The sequence below is a fragment of the Delphinus delphis genome, chromosome 2, assembly GCF_949987515.2.
Source record: "Delphinus delphis chromosome 2, mDelDel1.2, whole genome shotgun sequence".
Lineage (NCBI taxonomy): Eukaryota > Metazoa > Chordata > Mammalia > Artiodactyla > Delphinidae > Delphinus > Delphinus delphis.
Window position 1 is genome coordinate 48747850 of NC_082684.1, and position 12413 is coordinate 48760262.

General features: G+C 47.3%; 1 protein-coding gene across 1 annotated transcript in view; it reads left to right on the plus strand.

Moving 5' to 3' along the window:
- NID2 (nidogen 2) overlaps positions 1-12413 on the plus strand; it is a 78194-nt gene that overhangs the window by 13895 nt on the left and 51886 nt on the right. The window contains exon 4 of the mRNA XM_060004560.1: positions 3319-4031. Within this exon, the coding sequence (XP_059860543.1) occupies positions 3319-4031 (713 nt within the window). The remainder of the gene's footprint in view (positions 1-3318; positions 4032-12413) is intronic.

The following is a 12413-nucleotide window of genomic DNA, read 5'->3' on the forward strand; positions in this document are numbered from 1 at the left end:
CCTGTGCTATACAGTAGGTCCTTATTGGTTATCTATTTTATATATAGTAGTGTGTATATGTTAATCTCAAACTTCTAATTTATCCCTCCCCGCCTTTCCTCTTTGGTAACCATAAGTTTGTTTTCTATGTCTGTGGGTCTGTTTCTATTTTGTAAACAAGTTCATTTGTATCACTGTTTTTATATTCCACATATAAGTGATATCATGGGATATTTGTCTTTCTCTGCCTGGCTTACTTCACTTAGTATGATAATCTCTAGGTCCATCCATGTTGCTGCAAATGGCATTATTTAATTCTTTTTTATGGTTGAGTAGTATTCCATTGTATATATGTACCACATCTTCTTTATCAGTTCATCTGTCAATGGACATTTATGTTGGTTCCATGTCTTGGCTATTGTAAATAGTGCTGCAATGAACATTGGGGTTCATGTATCTTTTTGAATTATAGTTTTCTCCGAATATATGCCCAGGAGTGAGTGGGATTGCAGGATCATCTGGTAGCTCTATTTTTAGTTTTTTAAGGAACCTCCATACTGTTTTCCATAGTGGCTGTTATCAATTTACATTCCCACCAACAGTATAGGAGGGTTCCTTTTTCTCCACACCCTCTCCAGCATTCATTAGTTAAAATTTCAAAAATATGCAGAAAAGTGGAGGGAGTCATCTAGACTTACAAGCTGTTGACATTTTGCCATATTCATCATTTTTTTTCTTTTTTGCATCAGTAATTTAAAGTAAGTGACACACAGCATGCCATTCACTCCTCAATGCTTCAGTATGCATCTCTAACAAATAAAGTTATTCTCCTAGTCAATGGAATTGTTGGGCTTCCCTGGTGGCGCAGTGGTTGAGAGTCCACCTGCCGATGCAGAGGACACGGGTTCGTGCCCCGGTCTGGGAAGATCCCACATGCCGCGGAGCGGCTGGGCCCGTGAGCCATGGCCGCTGGGCCTGCGCATCCAGAGCCTGTGCTCCGCAACGGGAGAGGCCACAACAGTGAGAGGCCCACGTAGTGCAAAAAAAAAAAAAAAAAACCACAATGGAATTGTTGTCTTCCTCAAACTTGTCTCATAATTATAAGCTCAGAGGTCATAAATTATATAATTCATAGTGTGTTTGTCATAACTCTTCTTCTGCACATTTAAATATGAATGTACACATTTGTACTTTTTGAGATTATACTTTTCTATCTCCTGGAAGACAGTAGTTACTAAGTACTTATTACATGCAGGGCCCCATGCTGAACATTTTATGTGATTTTCTAACTTAATCCTCCTAACAACCCAGGGAGGAAGGCACTGTCCTCTCATTTTGTAGCCTTGTTTTCCTTTCTAGGAAATAAATTAAGTTCTTTCTGTCGCTAAGCTTTCCAAATGACCTTGGATTTTAGGATAAACTCAAACTGGCTGCTTTCTCATCATGCCCAATGACAAAAGCTAGGGTAGTGATTTATCTTTAATCAGAAGATCATTTTATTTAGCTTTTATCTGTCATAATTTGTATTTTCCTACTCTTTTAAGCTTTTATAGTTTTCTGTTTCTGACTTCAAGAAGAAATTTCACAGCTACAACACCTCTGATGTGATAATAAACTCCACATCCTCAGATCTTCAGAATCTCTCTTATCTTCTTCAGGGTTCCTTGCTTGCTTGCCAAAAAGCACTGGCATTAATTCTTAGAACCTACCAAGTCTACATAACATACCGCACAAAGGATCACAGTTTTGCTTTCTACGCTCCTGTTTCCCTGAACTAATTACAACAGCAGCAGTGGCAACAGCAACAATACGCAAGGGGGTGGGGATTGATTGATTGATTCTTGGAATTGTGTTAAAAATATTATTGCTATAGAAATCCACAGGAATATGATGAGTACCAACCCAAATGAGCAAAAGTCTCTTGCCCTTATATGACTCAGTGAATTTCCTGTTGTCTTATTAGTCATTAACTGATTTCTCATGGACTGACTTTTGAGGAAATCCCACAGCATGAGAGACTTAGAGCCTGGTGTTTGGGCCATATGCCAGAGAGTACAGAAATGGGTGTATTCAAGCCAGCCAGACCCTTTGTTCCTTCAGGTTTTTTCTTATTTGTTTGAAATTGTGTATGGGGTTGTCCTCTTTGGAATGTATCACTGACTAAAGTAACGGATCGCTGGGATATTTGGAAGGCTGAATGGAGCCCGTGTTCTTTTCTAGTGAGGGAAACGCGTGAGCTCCCTGGCTCCAGATGTTTCTGGATACCTCTCACCCATGACCCGTGGCAGTTTGATTAACTTGCTTTCTTATGTTCCCCTTAATTTTGTTCTACATTGGCTCAACATTTTTGAGACTTAGGCATTTCTATTCCTTTGAATTTTTGGACATGGGTTCACCAGTCTCTGTGAATTAGTTGATTGATTAATCCACATGACTAAACCGCAAAATGTCTCTAACATTCTGTAACGTGGAGTAAGATAATTAGGATGTGCACTGACTAGTGTATTAGTTTTCTGACGTAATGTGGATGTTCAGAACACGGGCTTCGGTGGTAGTGCTGAGTTCAAGTCCAAGCTCTGTCAGTTATTAATTGTGCAACCTTAAGACGATTCATCTCTCTAAACCTGTTTTCTCCTCTGAAAAATCGGTCATGATCACTGCCCCTACCTTGCAAGTTGTGTTGAAGAATGTTTAACAGTTGGCATGTAACTAACTAACTCAAATAAAAAATATTGTTTAAGGGTTTGGCAAAAATGTTTAAGCATATGTTTTCTTGAGTTTGTTAAAAGTAGAGGAAGGATAGGGCTTCCCTGGTGGTGCAGTGGTTGAGAGTCCACCTGCCGATGCAGGGGACATGGGTTTGTGCCCGGGTCCGGGAAGATCCCACATGCCGCGGAGCGGCTGGGCCCGTGAGCCGTGGCCGCTGAGCCTGCGTGTCCGGAGCCTGTGTGCTCCGCAACGGGAGAGGCCCGCATACCGAAAAAACAAAATAAATTAAAAAAAATAAAAGTAGAGGAAGGATAAAATATTCCCACATTCCCTATTTGTTTTCAAATAGCCATTTAGATAAAACACGTAGAGCAGAATTCTGATTTGAGGGTCTGGCCTTCGGTAGACACATGGCCTTTGAAACCCATTGTTAAATAAGAGGTAGTTTACATCAAAATTCCAGTATGATCTTCAGTTACCGTGTAAGTCTGGTTTTATTTGGGTTTCCTGCCAGTGAAAACTCTGAATCTGATCTTAATAGTCCTTCAGTTTTAAGATAAATCGCTCGCCTTTGTGGGAAGGTGGTGGATGGACACTTTTGTGACAAAGTCCTGTTTCCGTTTTATTTAGACACAGCAACCTGGGGATTCCTGGAGTGTGGGCTTTTCATATCGGCAGCACCTCCCCATTGGATAATGTCAGGCCAGCGACAGTTGGAGGAGACCTTTCCAAAGCCCACCCTCCGGCTCCCCTGGGACATTCCTTCAGCCGCGCTGCGGCCCTGGAGGGTGACTACACTGAGGACAACTTGGATTATTATGATGAGAATGAGGAGGACGTCGAATACCCCTCCCCTGCTGAACCAGAGGAAGCGTCGAATGGCCACAGCACAGTCGATGTTTCCTTCCACCCGAAAGCTGATTCGAGGCCGCTAGGAGGTGGGATCCCTCCGCCAGATTCTGACCTGGCCTCCCCTTTGCCACGTCCAACATCTAGGGATGGGCCTGAAACAGACTCTGCCACCTTGAACCCTCAAACCAAAGAGGGGAGACCTCAGGGGGAGATAGATGCCCCGGATTTAAAAGGCCGAGTCGAGTCTTCTGAACAGCCAGGGACCACAGTCCCTGCTCCACCAGAGACTGGAGGTTCACTGGATCCTTCCCATCAAGCCCCGCCTCCCTACCCAGATGGACGGGCACAGCCTGCAGACAGGGATGTTCCTCCAGCCCATCCAGGAGGAGAGGCCATTCTTCCAAATTACCCCGGGCCGGATCACACTCCACCCCTGGGTCGCAGGAGGCAAGTGGTCGGAGTGGAGGACGACATCAGTTCCAACACCGAGGGTAAGTGGGTTTGAACCCTGGGTGCTAAAGAATTCATTGAAAAAATGCTGATCTTCCAGAGAGTCGTGAATTTTCTCTCAAGCGAGTTGAGGAAGAGTTTCGCAAAAAGAGGCTTGGGACTGATTTCTAAAACCCATTGTTTCAGGAGATGGAGTATCTTTCCTTTGCCAAGGAAATCTTGGCAGGCAAATTCTGTTTGGAATCTCTTGACCATTACTAATGTTTTATTTATTTATTTATTTATTTTTAAAATGGGCCTCATGAATCCCGTGGGGAAGAACTGGGGTTGCGCGTGCCAGCTGTGCTCTCACATGGAATGAAGTTATTTCAGTTTGAAAGTTCAGCAAAGGTAAAGAAGCGTTTTGAGGCTTCGCACACATTATGGTACTGGAGAGCTTCAGGCTTTAGTTTCAAGCAGCGAGTTGTGCTGGCTCGGATGAACATTCCGGCTTCTTCCTCTATGATGGGATGACCCCGGTGCTCCCCTTGCTTAGAGACACGGCTGTGGGCTGTGGGAGAGGGGACCCCTGGGGAGAGAAAACTGCGAACCACCTGTGTCTTGTCATTTCTGGTTCACGGCTGTGCAGCTGTGCTAGTCAGCTCCCCGGAGCCTTGCCCTCATTTCATGACTCACTGACCAGAGCGAGGGGCCAGCAGAGAAATGCCCAGGGGAGGTGACGGTTAATTAATACAGACACGGAGCCCATGTCACCTTCTTTTGAAGGCGAGACTTGTCATGTCAGCTCTTTCTTCCCAGTCAGGGATGTAAACACCTGAATGGGAAACTGGCCACAGATTCATCCCATTTGTTCCAGGGACTGCTCATCTGACCTCTGACAGGAGGAGGGAGGTCAGAGGTGAAAGCATTCTTTAGGACCTTTGTTTTTTTTCCTTCACCTTTTCTGTTTCCCATACTTTTTATGGTAAAACAGGTTGACCTAGCAGAGGGTCTTCCAGGTGGCTCTGCTGTGGTCCTGATCTGCAAGAATTTGCTTGAAGAAGCCCTTCTTTCAGGAGAGGTGAAACTGTTTTGTGACTGAGGCAGCATCGTGTAATGATTAGAGGGAGAACATTGGTGTAGGTTTGAATCCTGGCTGTCACGCTGTCCGGGTGACACTTGATGTAGCGCCCAAGCCTCCAGTTTCTCCTAAATTTGACGAGAGGATTAAAAGAGATCACGAAGTTCTCAGGCTAGCGTCTGTACTAGTTGGATCTTAATAAATGGTGGCTGCTGTTACTAATTATAGAGGATTTAAAGCAGTGGGAATAGGGGTGGGGTAGAGAATGAAGTAGAGAATGAAGAGTGGGCTTGTTAAATACTTGTGCCTTAATTTGTGCCTAAGGACCACGTTTCTCTCAAGTTGAAGATGTGAAGTTTATTGGAAGGCTTCAGAACCTTCACACCCTTCTGATAGTCTCCTGAATTTTCAGCATAAGTGCCGTCTATCTAAACAAAATGTAAAGCCAAGTATCAAAGACACTTTGATCAAAGAGATTTTTGAGGTAAAGATGTGCTCCTATGTGGTCTTTTCATTTGTGGGTTGTGATTTCCTGCTCTGGGAAGAGCTTGGAATATTAGAAAGCAGATCCCTGGGGTGAGTTGTTAAAGGGTTAAGAAGAAGGGGCTGCACATCCTGCTTTGAACTGTGAGGGGCTGGATAAGCTCGAATAGCTGTAGGGGTCCAGGGAACTGGCCATAGAGAAAAACAGGCAGCAGCGAGAACCCTCGCGGGGCATGACTATGATACTTATCAGCTTCTGGATGACGTCTACCACTGACATCTTAGAAATGGCAAAACGCCTTCGAAACAGCTGGCTAATACAATGAAACATTTAGGAAAATAAATCTAACTAGAAGTTTTTGAAACTAGAAAAAAAAAGTCAACCACCGTATTAGCAGACAGGGAAAGCTTTAAAACTTGAAAGCAGAAAGGGAAAAATAGGTGAACCTCTGGTTTCACCTCAGGCTGTAGGAAGACTCGGTATCCATGGGGAATTTGTTCCAGGATCCCCCCGCAGATACCAAAATCTCTGGATGCTCAAGCCCCTTAGTCAGCCCTCCGTATCCACGGTTCTGCATCCTCAGGCCCCCCCACCTGCGGGTTCCCCTAACCGCAGATCCTTGACATTGCACAGGATCCGCCATTCCTCGAATCTGCGGAGATACCGGGGAGCTGACCGTATAGAACCATGCAATTGTTAATTACTTGGTTTTTCTTGGCAGTGAACTTTGTTTTTTCAAACAAAACACTGGCATCCCAGAGGTCCATCAGGCAAAAGTGGACTCCCTCTGGGAAAGCCAGTGGGCGGGGTGGCAGAGACTCACACCGAAGAGCGCCTGCTAACTGTCCAGCCTCAAGCCATCTTGACCAGCTTTTCCTACTGATGCAGTGGAGGAGTGTGGATTTTGGTGTTTGATGGAGTTGAGCTTGATTCCCAGCTCTGCCATGTGGTTTGGGATAAGACATTTTCCCTGTTTGACTCATTTTCTTCAGCTATAAAATGGAGATAACGTAGACCTCATCAAAGAGTCACGAGAATTAAAATTGGGCATGGAAGCACCGTGCCCAATAAATTTTAGTTTCCCCTTGAAGCTTCATAGCAGTCAGCTTGGTAAACCAAGAAATTAAAATTTAAAGCCCTCCCCCAAATATCTCTCCCTTCTCTTTAAATTTTTTTTTTCCCTCTTAGGAACTCTTTTTATAGACTTTTTATTGAGAAATCTAGATTCTTTTAAGATCATGTCCACACCAGGCAAGAATGTCCCAATTTCACTCTCGTTCTAGCCTCGAGCATATTATTTGCTTTGTTCTGTTTTCATAGACCACAGAACCAGCAGTAAATTGGATGCACAAGCTTTCTCTGTCTCAGGGGCCTTACTTCTCCAAGCAGCTCTGGAAGCTTGTTGTCAAACCAAAAGTTACCTGAGCACCTACCATGTGCCCTTCTCTGACTGGGGCACGAGTGGAAGTTTTCACTGGTATTTATCAAATGTCCACTCAGACTCTGAGAGGAAACTTTGCTTGGATTGCACTAGCACAGTTGATCCTCAGAATTGCCCTGTGGGGTAGGTACTATTATCCTTCTCACAGTACAGAGAAGGAAATTGAAGACTGAAAATACGGAGTGATTTGTCTGCGTAAGAGGCAGACCAGTACTGCGGCGAAGCCATGGAAGATTAGAGCAAGCTGCCAGGTAGCACAGCGCAGGGCAGATTCACCTGCGGTGCCATCAGGGAAGTCTTCATGGAGGAGGGGGGCTCGAGCCAGGCCGCGGGGTCGGAGTCTCAGTTTAGAGAGGGAGAAACGGGGGCATATTCTGGACAGAGGAGTGACAGGAGTGGAGGTGGTGAGGTGGAAATGGAGAGGGAGGGAGGGAGGGAGGGAGTTGGGGGCGGGGGATGTGAGAGGCAGCTGCCACTGAGGCTCCAGATGCCTAGGGCCAGAGACTGCCGGTGTTGTGGGCAGCAGGACAAGCTTGATTCACAGGGGTCGTAGAGATTTTTAAACCTGCCCAGGGGGTGCAATGGGAAGCTTAATCTGACCTCAGTCTGCATGATGAATTAGAAAGGGGGAGGGACACCTGGCTTTCAGAGGCCTCACGTGTTCTCCCTCCACCGTGGGATCCTGTTGATTCTACTTAGACGGCATTCACGCAGGGCAGGCCCAGGGTGTGAACAGGGATTTCCCTGTAGCTTCTGGTCCAGCTCTACTTCTGGCCTTGGGGGAGGCCTCAGGAATGTGGTGCTCAAGCAGCTTCTACCCCGGGATGAATTCGAGCAGGCTCTGCTGCCCAGCCCAGCCTTCCAGGCACAAAAGCCCCTCTCCCAGGTGCACCCCCAGGTTGCTGAGGGACTGTGAACAAGAGGACCCCCATACCTGTGAAGACACCTGCATGGGAGAGCCTGCTAGTCTCACGATGGTGGATGTAACCCTCCCCCCACAGAAAAACAGGGTCCTAATAACTGTTTGCCCAGCGAGCTCCACTATGTACCACACACATACCCCCAAAACAGACGAAAACTGGAGGGAAAAGCATACCACTGTTTTTCATTATACAGTTGGATGTGGTTTTTCTTATTCGTCTATCATTCTGTGAGGTGGGAAACCTAAGAAAAATCTGTCCTGCAGTGAAAATGTAGGTCCTTTTTCTTGAGGTGGCAGGAAGAGCTGTTAAAAGTAAAAGACAGCTCAGCTGCCAGGGGCAGCCCCGCGCAGGAAGCCCTCCGTCCCCGTTTGCATGATGAACCCGGTCTGCTCCGTGGAGCCTGCTGGCCTTCCACGTGGCCAGGCCAGGGTGGAAGACGAGCGCTTAAGTGTTTCTGGAGAAATGAAGACTGAAGGATGGGTCAGAACAAGTGCAGAGGAGTTTTCCATTTGTGTGGAAAACTCCCAATTAGGACAAGTCTCAAGTACCCTGGCAGCACCTTTGCTTCTTTTCCCTTACATAGCCCCATAACCCTACCCCATTTTTCTTTCTGTTTAAGGATAGGAGAAGAGTGAAAAGCATTAACTGGGAAAAAGAAATGAGATTTTTAAAATCCTCACGTGAAGTTTCCTTTAGCAACGGTCTAACCTCAGTTAACAAAGCTGCTGCAAGCTGAGCTCATTCAAACCTGGCCGGCCTCTGCCCTCCTGCTGGGCCCGAGCTGCCAGCCGACTTGTCCCTATCGTTTTTGACTCTCTGCGACAGGAGCTGCGAGGCAGAGCGTGGGTCCCCGGAGGGTCTGGAAGACAGCCTGCCCCAGTGGGTAAAATTCAGGAGAGAGGAATCTGTGGAATGCAAACTATATTTCTCAAAGTTTGGCTCTAATCCACTTGTGGCTATTTCTCCCGTGGCCCTGGTTTAAAATGCTGATTCCACACCCTTCCTCCACCTTCTGACCCAGAATCTGCCTTTTTATTTATCTTTAAAATATTTATTTATTTAGGCTGCGCCGGGTCTTAGTTGGGGCACACGGGATCTTCAGTTGTGGTAGGCGGGATCTTTTTTCAGCTGCGGCACGCATGTGGGATTGAGTTCCCTGAGTGCGGATGGAGCCCAAGCTCCCTGCATTGGGAGGGCGGAGTCTTACCCACTGGGCCACCAGGGAAGTCCCCGGAATCTGCCTTTTTAAACCAGGTCCCCTGGTGATTCTGAAGCCCATCACAGTTGAGTACTGCTGGTATAATGGAAGGGGCGTGGGATTTAGAGCCAGAAGATCCTATAATCTCTGTGGGCCTCATTGGTGTCATCTGTAAAGAGGGGATACCACCTCCTCACCACAATAGGAAGAAGTGTGTGAAAACACATTAAAAGCTGTGAGGTACAGAGGCATAGACACGACCACAGAAAAAGAAAAAGTGCCACTTTGTTTTTGCATCTGCTCACTGCACATCTCACCCAGCTGGGATTTAGACACTGATTCCCCCACCTTCACGGAATTCAGCATCTTTGAATCCACCTGCAGTTCCCATAGAAATTTGAGAAGTCACGTTGGCCAGACGCCTGGCTTTTCTTCCCTGGTTAGAGAGCCACACGTGGGGTCACATTTCTAGGTCCTGTTCTCCCCCTTCCTCAGGGAAGGGAGATGGCTCCTGGGCTCCCGGTTCCGTCCACTAAGGATCTTCACGTGCCCCGCTTGGGTGTTTGGCCTAAGTGGGCCATAAGCACAGCGTTCCACTTCTCAGCCAGGCCAGGAATGAATGCTAGAGCATTCCCTGAAATCCAGCCACCCCCAGGAGCTAATTGGTCAGATGAAATTCATTCACTACATTAATCAGCATTCTCTGGCTCAGAAATGGAAAGTTTGCAAATATCCTGAACATTTTCCTCACTGGACGTAAGAGTCACCCCAGGAGTGGCTAAGGTACAGACTCGTGGGATCCGCCTATCGAGAGTCTGAATTGGTAGGTCTAAGGTGTGCCCTGGGAATTTGCATTTTTAACTGGCATCCCAGGTGATTCTGATGCAGTGGTTCCCAGAATCCCTAGGGAGGAACGCAGCTGTCCCTCTGAATGGTTGAGTAGTGCCGTGCTGAGGGTATAAGACCGTGTCAGGGGCGGGGTGAAGCTTCCCAGATGCCTCAAAGGCATCGCGGGAGCTGAGCTGCCACAGACCTGCTCCCGTAAATGGCACCCCCAGCCTTCCAGTTCCCACGCCAGGAAATGAACATCCCCGTGGACCCCTCTCTTTCTCCGCTTGTCCTCCCCACCCTGCTCTCCTTCCCTCTCTCTACCCTCCCCCGACTCCTTCTCTCCCTCCATCCAATTCATCAGCAAACCCCGGCAGCTCCACCTTCAAACAACTCCAGATTTGGTCTCTTCTCATCCTCTCCACCAGGACCTCCTACTATCAAGGCACCGGCTCATTCCTGAGGTTCCTGTAAGTCAGACCGTGGCACTCTTCTGCTCCCCAGCAGCGTCCCCCCCCTCACTCAGACTAAAGCCCAAATCCTTCCCTTGACCTGTGAGGCCCGACGGGTGAGAACTGGCCAGGATTACCTCTCCTGCCTTCTCCCGTCTCCCTGCCCCGTCCCTCCCACGTGCCCCGCCAGCCTGACGGGAGCTCTTACCCTCACTCATCCTCTCCTCTTCCAGGCCTCTGCCCAAAGCTCATCCTCTCCCCAGGCGCTCCGTGGCTGTGTCATTTAAAAGAAGCAAAGTCACTTCTGTCTCCAGCCCTCTTGTTCTTTTACTTTAAGCTTCTGCACAGTTCTTGACACCATCCGCCGTACTGAATAATTGACCTGTCTGTTGACTGCTGCCTAGAGGGGGGAATGTAAGCTCCAAGACAGGAGTTTTTGTCTCTCTTGTTCTCAGCTGTATCCCTAATTCCTAGTCCAGTGCCGGGCCCATAGGGAGTGCTCGATAAGTATTTGTTTGAATTACTGAAAGAATGAAAGAAAATTGTAACAGGCATTTACCTTTCATCTAAGCTGACATTGTCAGTGTTACACGTGCACGTCTGCATGTGAAGGCAGGCACGGAAAAGGGGTCCCGGTGTTCCTCTGTCTAGGAGCGCACCCATCTTTCCCCGGTGTGACTGGCGTGGGCTGGAAGGCTGAGCTTGTGTTCTTGGCTCAGTAAGTCCCATCCTGGGCATGCAGCTCCACACACACACACACACGCACGCACACACACACACACACACACACACACACACTTGAAAAAGATCCCCAAGCCAGCTTACCAATAGTTAATTTAACCCATCGTAAGTATAGTTTCAGTCTCATAATAGCCTTTCATGGGGCCCTAACTTATTTTTTGTTAGAAACGTGTGGTCTGCGTGTCCATGAACTTATAAACTTTATCACAGTTGCATTTGTAAGTTGCTGGCTGCACTGCTGAGCCTCTCTTTTTACCCATAGAAAAGCCATGCCTCCTCCTAGTATTTTAGTTCAATTAACCCAACTCAACACATCTGTAGTCTTCCTCCAGTTCATCTCTCCCTGTTTCATAATCCTCTCTTAGAAGAGGGATCTTCACAAAACAACAAATAGACGGAACGTAATACAAACCCATCATTTCTTTAATTTGAGGGCAGAACAGTGTTAATGTGATTTTATTTTTACCGGAATTTCCTGAAAATGACTACCTTTTAGTCCTGCATCAGGTTGTCTTTTTACCTTGGTGCTCAGGAGTACCAAGAAATAATGTGATTTCTGGCAATGAGGTGTGAGAAGGGGTGTCATCCTGATTTTGGAGAGGAGGAAACACACGGTGCATTTCTGTGGTTTCTGCAGAGCCACCTGAGTCAGGCTGCTGTTGGACGTCAGAACTTGGGACCCTCTGCTGCCCCTGCTTCCCTTGTGTTCTGGAGGGAGAGTCCTGATGGCAGCCGATGCCATGAACACACTCACAACTGTGCCAGTCCCTCCAGGGGCTGCTTCTTAATACTTGTGACTTTTCAGAGCTGGAAAACCCCAAGATTTTGACAAGTTACATTCATTTATTTTTTACTCAGACTGGAATTTCCCCCCCTTATTAAACCAATGGTATAGATAATGATACATCATTTTCTCACAGCAACCTCTTATAATCTTCTTTATTATCCATTCTGTTTTTCTGCCTTGAGTTTTGTGTCACTTTCCTGTTTTAAAAAGTGTTCATGGGGGCTTCCCTGGTGGCGCAGTTGTTGAGAGTCCGCCTGCCGATGCCGGGGATGCGGGTTCGTGCCCCGGTCCGGGAAGATCCCACATGCCGCAGAGCGACTGGGCCCGTGAGCCATGGCTGCTGAGCCTGTGCGTCCGGAGCCTGTGCTCCGCAACGGGGGAGGCCACAACAGTGAGAGGGCTGCGTACCAGAAAAAAAAAAAAAAAGGCGGGAGGGGAAAAAAGTGCTCATGGTGATGCCTAATTTTCTATTTTTATCAAACTGGAATTTCTCAGCTGTGTAGGCCTGG